Source organism: Cystoisospora suis (assembly GCF_002600585.1).
Source record: "Cystoisospora suis strain Wien I chromosome Unknown contig_3319, whole genome shotgun sequence".
NCBI classification, from domain to species: Eukaryota; Apicomplexa; class Conoidasida; order Eucoccidiorida; family Sarcocystidae; genus Cystoisospora; species Cystoisospora suis.
The window spans coordinates 16172-28871 of NW_027156114.1; the positions used below are offsets into that span (position 1 = coordinate 16172).

General features: G+C 41.0%; 2 protein-coding genes across 2 annotated transcripts in view; one reads left to right on the forward strand and one right to left on the reverse strand.

The window, feature by feature from the left end:
- Positions 1 to 3871: 3871 nt before the first annotated feature.
- Positions 3872 to 7463, reverse strand: CSUI_006538 (thioredoxin-like protein tlp1; the record flags this gene model as incomplete). Its single annotated transcript, XM_068066694.1, has 4 exons — positions 6461 to 7463; positions 5849 to 6040; positions 4795 to 4867; positions 3872 to 3981 (listed from the first exon to the last, which is right to left on the reverse strand). The coding sequence occupies exons 1-4, from the start codon at positions 6884 to 6886 to the stop codon at positions 3872 to 3874; spliced, it is 801 nt and encodes a 266-aa protein (XP_067921332.1). The 5' UTR covers positions 6887 to 7463.
- Positions 7447 to 12700, forward strand: part of CSUI_006539 (thioredoxin-like protein 4a) — a 6726-nt gene continuing 1472 nt past the window's right edge. Inside the window, exons 1-5 of the mRNA XM_068066695.1 lie at positions 7447 to 8496; positions 9566 to 9601; positions 10547 to 10648; positions 11284 to 11360; positions 12314 to 12432. Of these exons, the coding sequence (XP_067921333.1) occupies positions 8455 to 8496; positions 9566 to 9601; positions 10547 to 10648; positions 11284 to 11360; positions 12314 to 12432 (376 nt within the window). The 5' untranslated portion in view covers positions 7447 to 8454. The remainder of the gene's footprint in view (positions 8497 to 9565; positions 9602 to 10546; positions 10649 to 11283; positions 11361 to 12313; positions 12433 to 12700) is intronic.

Below are 12700 nucleotides of genomic sequence, written 5' to 3' on the forward strand. Positions count from 1 at the left end.
TTTGTCTGCTTCGTCTTTGTTACTTAAGAATCCCGACTCTGGAGTAAGAAGGAATGAACATACAAATAGGTCCCTCTGTCTTTTCTATCTCAGCTCCATTGTCTATCTCTACAAAGGAAAAGCATCTTGCGGGAAGAGCTGTTGACCTTTTCTTAGCTGTTAAACAAACTTCCAAGGCATGTCTGGTGTCTGTACAGGTGTCTGCGTGGCCTAGCTAGTCTCGAGCTCGCTAGCTGAAGTCGAGGGAGTACGACAGTGCCAGACGATTTGCTGTCTTCATGCAGTTCACTGACATCTTGGATCTTTGAATGCAAGAAAGACGCTTGGTGCTCGTACAGAACTGGATGAAAGTGAAGCGCTTAGCTCATCATTCTCTTCTTGCTATCGCCCTATCCGTTCTGGCAGGGTGTGTCTCCTCTCTCACGACTTTGGAAGAGGAAGAAAAGAAGGAATTCTATACCACATCATCTCTTCCCTTCTATCTTAGATTCCCCCTTGCTGTATCCGCTGGTCTCGCTTGAATGGACTTACCTCTCCTTGGTAATCTTCAGGAGAGAAGGGATTCGAACCCTGAACGAACAAAGAATGCTGAGAATCTCGATTCATTTCTACCTGTCCTCCGGGGAGAATCTTCGGAGAGACATGCAGTTGTAATCTTAGGAAGGACCCAGGGGGGGCTGAGCCCGTTCCCTTCTACTGTTCTATCAGTGTCCAGCGTATCTCGCGTGTATGTATGTATCGAGATGATATGATCAAAGGGAACCCATCCGGAGAGCCAGCTAGATAGATTAAAGATGGATAGATAGATAAAGATTACTAGAGAATATGCGTAGGTGACATGTGGGTGAACCGGCGGCGAGGAAAGGTTTCTCCTTTTCCCCTTCGTATGCCCTCCCTCTGCAGGCGGTGTACGTACAGCTCATCACCCTGTGCTATCACAACGATCATCATAGCTAGGCAGCGAAGATGAGTGAAAGGGAAGAAGAAGAAATCCTTTCTGACAACTTCGGACCCAGACGATGTCTTGTTCAATAAGCATGAGGAATTTCGGGGTGCAAAGATGATCTAGTCCTTATCTCGCACCTGTATATGTGAAGTCATCTCCGTTGTTCCAATTGTATTACACTCCTCACCCATCCGGTATTTTCTTTCTATCTTTGATCTCTCCATCCATCCATCTATCTATCGATCGACCGCAAGTCAATCAGTCAGTGCATCGAGCCACTCGCTCACTTCCCTAGTCTCGATCTACTTTTTCCTGGTCCTGTCTGTCTAGCTATGTCTATTTGTCTCTCTATCTATAGTCTATCAACCTATCTATCTTCAATCTCTTTATCTATCTATGTTATCTATCTTCAATCTATTCGCCTATCCCCCTCCTCTCTCTGACTATCGTCAATCTCTTTTAGTTCCATCTATCAACAGATTCGTCTATCCTCTATCTGCCTATCTTTGATCTCTATATCTATCAATCTATTTTGGATAGCTTTTAAACTATCTGTATGTATGTCTCTGTATCAGTCTCTTTTCTTTCTTCTCTGACTTTTGACCTCTCGATCTCTCGCTCTACATGCGACATACACCACACCTCTGAGGGAGTGAAGGTTCCTCCCCTTCCCTCCTCCTCTCTTTCCCTTCTCAACGTCATCATTCGCGTTCCTCTTCTCTTCTGTTACGCCAAGAACTTTGCTTGACTCGATCGATCACTTCATCTTCTTCATCTTTTCTTTCTCATCTACATCTAGCTTTAAGAAACCCTTTCTTCTCCTCACGTACTCCCTCTTTCTCTCTCTCTTCCTATCTTCTTTCTTTTCCCCTTGCAACAGGAGAAGTTAAGATTTCTTGCCAAAGCCGCCGCCACACCCCTGCGCCACTTTCTCAAGAATTTCTAGGGAAATCACTCAAGAAGAAAATGTCTATCCATACTATACACATAGACATACATGCATAGAGATATACATATAGATACATACATAGATATAGAGATATATACAGAGAGATATAGATGTAGATAGGTCCATCCATCCACCTTGAGCAGTCGTCGTAGTAGTAGTAGCACTAGTGCTAATCCGGACTTCTTCCCGGAAGTCGATACGACGCATATGCATCTATCTATCTATATATAGAAATTTTCATACGACAACATACAGACGTATACGGATGGTAACAAGGTCTATTTATTTATTTATCTATCTTGAAGACATGCCGAGGAGGATCGAGGACACACTGGATCTAGCTCGGTATTTCTTTCAATGAAGAAAAGAAGAAATAGATCGAATTGCTCCATAAATCTCTCTTTTCCACACGTTCTTCTCAAACTACCTATCTCTCTCTTCTTCTCTCTCTCTCTCTCTGGCGCACGCGAGTAGAGATAAAGAAGAGAAGAACGATCTCCCCCACGTACAGATATGAACATACAGAGAAAGAGAGATGCACGATCTTGTGTATTTCACGAATGTATCAAGAATCTATTGTGTAGGAGGAATCAATCTTCTCTTTCTTTGTAAAGAGGAGAAAAAAGTCCCCAAGTTTTTCTTCATTTCGTCATCTTCTTCACTTCTTCGTCAATCTCCGCCTTTAGCTTCCCTGCGTCTCCACCTGTACGTACACCCATCCATATATGCATAGATGTTCGTACATACACCTCAAGAGACCATCGAATCTTGTTCTTTCTCGTTACCATCCATACACACGATCTCTCACTATGACCGCGAAAGCATCAGTATCTTCTTCTTTCCTTCCATCTTCACCTCTGTGGAAGAAGGAGAGGAAGGACAGCAACATATCATGATGGATGAGACATGGATCTTCCTCGATAGTGACTGCGCGCTATTCTAATAGACAAAGAGATCAAGGAGATCGATGAAAGTCCATACACAATCCTCACTTCACATCAACGCTTGACTCGACGAAGAAACGACAAATCGGTAGGCCTTGGAACGACCAGGATTGAGAGAAAGAAGAAGAAAAAGACCAGAGACAACTACATACATACCCATACATATATACATATACATATATATACATACCATATGTAGAAATGTACCTGATAGTCAGAATCACCATATATCTATCTATATATACATACATATATAAATACATATATATGGATTTGTATCTATAGACAGAAACAGTGGAGGTGAGAGAGATATGTGATGAAGGCGGCTTATCTATTTCTTCTTTTTTCTTCTCTTATGAAGGCGGCGATGAAAGAGATTCTTTTTTCTCTCTATCATCTTGCGACAATTCTATTCAGGGACTCGCTTTTCTTCTTTCAAGTCCTTCTCTGATAAGACCAGAGGGTACGCACGTACACCATGAACAGAGAGAAAGATTGAAGAGAAAAAGACTAAAGAAAGACATATGGAAAGCAAGGGGACAGAGAAAGATAGATAGCTAGATAGGTTAAAGGTAGATAGATAGACCGACAAATCAGAAGTAGTAATAGACAGATAGGCAGACTGGCGAGACCTAGATAGAAAGATGAAAGATAGACAGATCGACTATTCAGTAGAGATCTTCTTGATGTGAGGGATGTATAATGGAGAGAGACAGTGGGTATAGAGACGGTGTATGTGCATGTAGGGAGAGACTGCTCTTACTGTTGGTCTTCCCCTCCATTTCGATTATGAAAGGAACAGACAACTCGATTCTCCATCATTTTCTTTACGATCTTCATAAAGACTTTCATCTTATTCCTCTGAAGGATGTTTCACCGTGAAAAGAAAAAAAACTCAGGTGTACGTACACCTCAAATGTATGATTGTTTCTTCCCCCCCCCTCTGTCTACGAATGAAAGACAAGTCGACTTCTGCATTCATCTGAGATAAAAGAGAAAGAGAAGAAAGTTGAGGAGATTTCCTTAATTCATTTATTCTTTCTGTCTCGTTTCTGTCTCACCCGTAACTTGTTTGATTTGCTTTCCGTCTTTGAAGAAGAGGAATGTAGGGACACTCGAGATGTCATACTCCTCAGCTAAATCTAGAAGGACAGAAAGAAGAAAGAAAAGAAAGAAAGAGAATAAGAAAAGAAGATGATAAGGACGTAAATACACCTGATCTCTAGAGAATGAAGAGAGTCTGAGAGATAGACTGCGTGGATGTCTGGCCCCTGTCTACAAGCCACAGAGGATTCGAAAGAGATGAGAGGAGGAGAGGAAGAAGAAGAAAAAGAAAAAGAGAAAGAGGGCGAACGGAGAGAGACGTAGAGAGAAGCGATGAGGCAGGATGCGTTTTCAGTTCTATGGAAGGCACCCGAAAAAAAGAAAAGAAAAAGAAGAAGAAGAATCCCCTTGACATACACACATACAGTCTCTATAAAGGTATATACATATCTATATATATATATATATGTATGTCTATATGTATGTGTACATACAGTGGATACGTTCCTCATCTCATCTTTTCCTGTCTCTCCACCTCTGAGCCTGTGAGGAGAGAAGAGAGACACAACACTTTTCTAACTCCTGTATCTATCTATCTATCTACCTATCTATCTATCTTTAATCTATCTATCTATCCCTACTCTCCCTCTCTTTCCCTCTACGATGTAAAAGCTAGCTAACTTGAAGAGAGACAACGACCGACTCGATAGGGAGTCCCTACGAATACGAAGATGTATGTGTATGGAGATACACGTATTAAAATGTATGGAACAAAACGGATTTATGAAGAAGAAGGATATAGGAAGATGCATGGAAAGTACATATGTATGCGGACGTACGTATATGTATCTGGATGACAAGAGAAAGAAAAGAGAGAAAGTACGAGTGAGAAAGAGAGAAAGAAAGAGTACCTTGGCACTCGTCGATATCTACGTGGAAGAATTGGACTTCCTCCGAGGGGATTTTTCCACTCCACTTCTCCACCTTAAGAAGAAAAACGACACACAGACAAGCAGAAAAGGAAAAGAACTAAGAGAGAAGGGAAGAGAAAAGAAAGAAAAAGATGAGAAAGAAAGAAAGAAATGATATGAAAGAGATAAGAAAGGAGGATTAACAGAAGTAGTCATAGTGGACATGTACCATCTAAACGAACCAAAGAACCTCTGGTGTATATACACCTGAGTCCTTCATACGCACAGATGGATAGATCGACGATATACATATTCATACATACACACATACATACACGTCCATACATATTCATAGATACATCATACATACATACAGACATACAGATAAATATAGGTACATACATATAGATATATCTCCATACATGCCTCGCTAGACAGATCTGAGAGGAGATGCATTTCTATCTCTCAGTAAACTTCCCGATACGCATGCATGTGATCTCTATCTTCCAAATGCATAAGAAACGAAATATATCCATAAGAAACAGAAGAGACGATGGAGAAGAGACGGAGAAAAGTTGTCCTAGCTATTTAGAGATGCATGAAGCTCCGGAGAGAAACATACAGTTCTCTACATCTCTCTTGTCAAATCTCTATCGCCCTACCTCTCAAACTACCTATCTATCTTTGACCTATCTTTAATCAATCTATGTCCCTTTTTTCTTTCTCTTTCTTTCAACAAGATCTCGAGACGTCTCTACTCCTTGTAGTTCATCTACTCTCTCTCTCTCTGTTTTATGTCATCTATCTACATCTGGAGTGTATGTACAGACGCAGCTGTATCACATGGCTTGCCTAAACATATGTATACACGATCTATAGATACATACATATATGTATATCTATCCACGTGGACCATGTGTATGTATTCCCCATTCCCGTATATAGTGCGATGAGATTCGGTCACGCAAAGAAAAGAAAGAAAGAAAAAGAAAGAGTGAGAGAGAGAGAAAGAAAGAGAAAGAAAGAAAAGGTGAGAAAGAAAGAAAGAACCTACGACGGGAGAGATTTGTTTGCATGGGAAGCACCAGGAGGCAGAGAACTGAACTATCTTCAACTTTGGATATTCGACAACTCCTTCTACAGAAGAAGAGGAGCCTTTTCCTTCTTCTTCTTCTTTTCCAGCTCGTTGAGAATGAATATGTCCTTCTTTAATGAGAGATGAGAAATCGCTAGATGACTTAATCTTCTGAAACAAAGAAAGGAAAAAAGAGGAGGAACAAGAAGAAGGAGAAGAAGTAAAAGTAGTCGTAGTAGGAATGAGAAGGAAGTGTCAGTCATGCAGTCTCATTACCTCCCCCCCCGCCAGCACGAATCTTTTTCTTTTTCTTCTCTTCCTCGTTAGATACTTAGAGCATTCATTCATTCGTTCGTTCGCTCAGCCTTCAGTCTCCAAACCCAACTCAATACCTCGGCTCCATACAGAAGTAAAAAAGTAGACAGACATATAAAGAGATAGAGAGATTTGATCTGAAGGGATAGACAGACTAAAGATAGAGAGACAGAATAAAGAAAGATAGATATAGAGCAAAGAGAGATGGATAGATTGGAGATAGATAGACGAGTAGGCCTATAGCATGTGTATGTGTGCGTGCGTAGGTTGACGTACGGTGACAAGAGTTCTGTATTGTTGTGTGTGACAGTCGGTAGGCCCAGCGAAGGCTTTTGAAGAAGGCGAGAGAGGAGACGTGAGAGAAAGAAGAGAAAAAGGTGAAGAAGCGTGAGAAGAAGAAGAATGGGGAAATCCTTGAAGAGAAGGGAGAAGATGGACTTTTGCTCCTGGCGCTGCTGGCTGCATGAATCTCATTATTACGTTTCCTGATGTTCCCACTGTCTTACTCATTTGAGGTGTATGTACACCTGACCATGCTAACGGCCTGTAAGGAAAACTTGCATGAGTAGAGGGAGAAGAAGAACGAAGAAAATGATGGTGATGATGAGAAAGAAAAGGTTTCTCGCGAAAAGGTGAAGAGAAACAAGAAGAAGAAGAAGAAGCGAGCGTGACCGCCTGTTGTCGTAGTCTTCCTCCTGCCATCCTGGGGTGAGAGAGAGGGAAAGAAGATGAGGCAGATGAGGAAAAAGAAAGAGAGATGCTTTCTAGACAAGAGACAAGAAAGAAGAGTTCTTTGGTTCTTCTTGTGCAACAACAGAAAAGAAGAAAAAGGAAGAATGGAGCAAGAAAGAAAGAAAGGACATACAGTAGGCGAACTCGAGAGAAAGAGAACGTATCTTCTTCTCTCTCAGTCTCCAAAGAGGTGTCTATCTGCGAGCTGTGTACTTTTCTTACTTTCTTTTTATCTTTACTTTCTTTCTTTCCTTCATGCACACTTCATTCACTTTTCGACGACACGCAGAGGATGCTCCAGACACGACGGATGTCGATTGCTTCTTCTCTCTCTCCCGAAGCAGAAACAGCGGAAGATTCTGGAGATGTGCGGAAAAGAAGAAGCAGAGAAAGAAGAAAGAAAGAGAAGACCTTAAGGCGTTGTCGTACAAGGATATCCTTAATCAGCGAGAAAGATAAGAAAGATAAGAAAGAAAGAATGAATGAAATACAAAAGAAAAGGAAAGAAGAAGAAGAAAGTCACCCGAGCAACCGTTCTCACCCTTCGCTGGCAATGAGAAGACAAGAGATCTTTACACCATTCAAAAGCTGTTCTCTACTTCTTTTCTTCTTCTTCTTTACTCTTTTTCTTTTCGCTTTTTTCTTTTAATCTGAAGAAAGGAGTTCTCTTATGTTGCGCTTTAGGGGCGTGTTTCTTCTTCATCTTCTACAAGGCCGGTCGGGAAGCAGGAGCAGCGCTTCAAGTTGCTTTCTTTTCTTTCTTTCTGTTGAAGATTGATGGTTTCACATTCTTTCTCCTCTTCTTCTTCATTTGACTGACTCTCCATCTATTTCTTCATCTATCTATCTATCTGACTATCTTTCTCTCCTCTGACACGGCTCTTCTCTCTCTTTAGTCGTTACTATCGAAATAAAGCGGTTCTCCGATTCTCTCTCTCTCTCTCCGCCTTCTCTTTTCTTCTTCTTCTTTGCTTTTTTGTTCCTTTCTTTCTTTCTTTCTTTTTTTCTTCTTTCTCTTCATTTTCGTCTTTCCTTTTCTTCAGCCCACGTCGGGAGACTCTCTTCGTTGAGAGTCAACAGGAGACTGCCGAACCCACGGAGAGAAGAAGAAGAGGCTTTTCTTCTTCTTCTTGTTGTTCCATTTTGTTAAAGAGAGAGAAGAAGAGAAAGTCACACAGGGGAGAAGGAGAGACTTGTCATTTGGGCCACAAGTGGGGTAGAGCGTTTCTCATTCTTCTTCCTTCTAAGAGAAACCACGAAGGACTAGAAGAAGAAAAAGAAGACAAAGAGCTGAAGGGAGAGAAGAGTGGCACAACGACCGCTACTAGGGCCATTCCTCCAACTACTGAGGTGTATATACACCACAACAACGGGTTTGGAGAAGAGGCAGGAAAGGAGAACGTCGATGGTCACCTTTGAGATTTTGGTTGCGGCCTTTCATTGATTCGTTTCTCCCTTCTTTCTTTCTCTCATTCTTTCTTTCTTTCTTTTGTCTTTCTTTTTGAAGTCTTTTCGACTGTTTTGTTCTCCGTGGCAAGATGTCTTACATGCTGCAGCATCTCCACTCAGGATGGCAAGTGGTAAGTCCCGCCACACTACGACTACTAATGAACATTGGAATTGTTGAAACGGAGCTTCCTTCGAAAAGAATCAGAGAAAGAAAGAAAGAAAGAGTGAGAAGGAAAGAAAGAAAGAGAGAGTGAGAAAGAAAGAGAGAAAGAAAGGAAGAAGGAGAGAATGAAAGAAAACTTGGGAGCTTTTGTCTTGTCAGTTTTCTTCTCTGTTCGCTTGCTATTCTTCTTTTTTCTTTCTCTTTCACGGGTCATTCAAGTCTGCAAGACTACGAAGAAAGATAGAGGAGAAATCGTGAGTTGTCTCGATTCAAACAGGAGGAATGGAGAAGAAAAGGACAAAAAGATGAAGAAGAAAAGAACAAGATGAGGAAGATGAGAAGCGTCGTTTGATAGGAAGGATCGGGGGATGGTCGTGAGGGTGACGATGATCTTGTTCCTTCTTCTTCTTCTTCCGTCTTATTTCTTTGTTTCATTCTTTCTTTCTCTTCTTTCTTTTTCTGTTAAGAGGGGTTACGGTCTTGTAGAGCCGAGTCTTCTCGACGAGAAGCTTCAGTGGCTCGAGAGAGAAAGAAAGCGGAGGAAGAGAAACGAAGGAATAGGAGAATGATGCGCGGGAGCCATTCTACGAAGTGTATAGACACCTGATACTTCATGCACCTCAATACAAATCGATGGTCGTTCGAGGGTTGTCGCTACTCGTAGATCTAGAGAGATAGAAAGATGGGAATAGAGAGACAGAGAGGTCGATCAAGGATACATAAACAGACACGTCGTCAAAGATAGATCAAAGAGAGATAGACTAAAGGTAGATAGATAGATTCATGGTAGCACGAGGAATAAGAGGGGAATAGACAGTGAGAACTTGGAGGGAAGGTTTTCTCTGTATTTCTTCTCTTCAACGCGTTGACTAAAGATGTGAAAAAGAATGAAGAAGAGCTTAGATCGTTCGCAGTTCTCTTTGACAAGAGTGTAGATCAAGTCGCTTAGAGTCATCCTTTATTCTCGCTATGGAAAAACGATCAGAATGAAGTCTGTCCGGTGTATGTACACCTGTCTTATTTGTTTCCTTGTATAGGATCAGGCAATACTCACGGAGGAAGAACGCCTCGTTGTAAGTGAACTCTTCTTTCTTTTCTTTCTTTCTTTCCGACTGGATCTTTCTCTCTTTCTCTTCATTTCTTCTTCTTCTTCTTCTTCTTCTTCTCCCTATCGTACACAACTAACTATGTGTCAGATACACTCTTCTTTGCTGTCTCTCGCTCTCTCTCGGAGGTGTCTTCATCTGACAGGTCCTTCTAGATAGCTCTGTTAAGAGGCTTCTTCTTGCTTAATTACTAGTAGTAGATCATAGACAGAGAGGACAAGAAGAAGAAGAAGGAACGGGCGAATGATATGTAGCGATCTCTCCGCCTTATCGATGCTATGGAGAATCGATGTTGTTTCCCTACTCATTCACTTGCACTATCTCCTTCTCTCAGTCCTCATATTTCATACATAAGTATCTGTTGAATGCATGCCATTTCTAAAATCTATACCTACATAGATCCTCTGGTACTCCTCTTCTCACCTAGAGATAGATCTCTCTCTCTCTCTGTGTGGGTCTATATGTATATATATATATATGTGTGGACATGTATATATATATATATCTATGTATATCTGTCTATAGAAGTTTCTTTGAGGAGTTGTGACTGTACAGGCTTCGATCTTTCTAGGTGGAGTTTTGTCTCTTTGGTCTATTTCTCAGTCTTATTCTCTCATTGGTATCAATGCGGATGGTCTACAAGTTCCCATCGAGATTTCTGCATCTCTAGGCATTTCTCTCTTTCTCTGTGTCTAGCCCTTTATGTGCGCTCCACTTGTCTAGTTTGTACCCGTCTCTTCTTCTCTTCATCCGGGCGTGAATAGAGAGATGCATGGAGACCAAAAGAACCTGAACTTTCACATGTTGTTTCTCTTTGCCATCTTCTTCTTCTTCTCTGCATGATGGTCTTCTTTTTCCTTTCATGGTGATCTTCTTCTTCTTCTTGTTCTTTTTCTTTTCTTCTGTCTGTAGTGTATAAGGTTTGGCCACGATTACGATCCGGAGTGCATGAAGATGGACGAGCAACTCTTCAAAGTCGCTGAAGACGTTAAAAATTTCTGCGTCATCTACTTAGTCAGTTCTCTTCTCCTTTCTCTCTCTCTCTCTTTCTCTCTTTCTTTCTCCCTCTTCTTCTTCTTTCTAATTCTTCCTTTGTCGTCCGTCTTGTTTCTCTTTCTTTCTTTCTTGCTTAATCTGTGTCAACGTCTGCGCTTCTTTTCCTGTTGCTAACGCAAGAAAGAAAGATTTCTGTCCCGACATGTATCCCAAGAAGAAGAGAGAGAAATTCATTGTGCTTGAAAGAAGGCAGGGGTGTATCTTCAGACTCTTCAAGCATCTGAAGATGGAGATGTAGCAGGAAAGAGCTCTCATCTTCTTTTCAAGTTGCCCTTTTTAAGAGAGGAATGTGTTTCTCTTTTTCTTCTTCATGTTCTCCTTCTTCTTGTAGACAGCAGTCTTCTTCGTCACTCTTCTACATGACAGGCGTGCTTTGGTCTCTGTAGGTATCGAGATAGATGTATATATACAAGTGTTCTCGTGATCTCGGTGTAGATACACCTGAAATCTCGTCTCCTGGTGTTTTGAGAAGTGAGAGGAAGAAGGAGAAGAAGACCTGTCTTTCGCCTTCTTTGAGTGACGTTACTATTCTTTCGTTTCTCTCTATTTTCTTTTCCTTTTCTCTCTCTTGCTCTCTCATGGGTGTTGTGTAGGTCGATACAACGGAGGTCCCAGATTTCACAACGATGTATGAGCTCTATGATCCTGTAACTGTCATGTTCTTCTATAGGTAAGTCCAACGGCGAGTCTTTTCTTCTTCTTTCTCGCGAGCTAGTACGAACTAGCGAGAAGATAGGTCGTTTTCCTTCTCATGTAGTAGAAAGAGACGGTCTACATTTCTATATCGTTGGTGATCTATCGATCGGTCTATGTATCTGTCTATGTATCCATTGATCTCTTTATCTATCTATGTATCTCTATACAGGTATCGTGTATCTGTACATGTGGAGATATGGGGGAGACCTTTTCTTCCTTCTCCAGTTCCTTTTTTGGAGATGGATCTCTCATCTTCACTGGCTTGCATGGAGATCTATCTAGAGATAGATAGATCTGCCTTCTTTCTTTCCGTCATGAGAAGAACGAAGGCAGATCTACCTAAATGACTGAATGAATATATGTGAGTATGGCTATACGTATGTGTATGTACACATACGTATAATGTGGTGTATATGGTCCATTGAGAGGAAGATCATCTAGACGAATGCGACGCATACACGTGTGTGTATAGATGTCTCTATTGTATATGTTTAGATTGACTCTATGAAGACGCAGGCGTGTACTCCAAGAGTTCAGAAGTTTGGTTCTAGACATACTAGTATGTCTAGGGCCTATATAAGAATAAGAAGTGTGATGTATGTTGTATACATCCTGTATACACCATGATCTATACATCTATATATATACATACTTGTATGTATGAATACCATATATGTGCATGCATGCATGCATGCGGTTGTGTGCCTTTCGTCTTTCGCCGTGTGGGTGTTGGTCAGTGAGGTGTATGTACACCTGAACTTGTGCACTCCACATGCTATTTTTTTTCGCGCTGTGGGAGTATGAGGTATGCCTATATGTATATATGTACAGACGTATCTGTACATATATACATGTATGTGAAGATCTGCTGATTACCTCTCTCTTCTAGCTATCTCTTTCTTCTTCTTTCTTTTCTTTCTTTCGTAGAAACAAGCACATGATGATTGATCTTGGGACAGGAAATAATAATAAGATCAACTGGGCTCTCAACAATAAGCATGAGCTCATCGACATTATCGAGTGTATATACAGAGGAGCACGCAAAGGTAAAAAGAAACGCAGTTTTACTTATTTTCGTCACTCATAGAGACAGCATGACTCCGACAGTCTGCGTCACACGACCTTCTTGTCACTCAACAGACAGACAGAGGGATAGATTAAAGATAGATACATTAAACTTAGATAAATTAAAGATAGATAGATTAAAGATACATTAAACTTAGATAGATTAAAGATAGATAGATTAAACTGAGATAGATACATTAAACTTAGATACATTAAACTTAGATAGATAGATTAAAGATAGACTGAAGA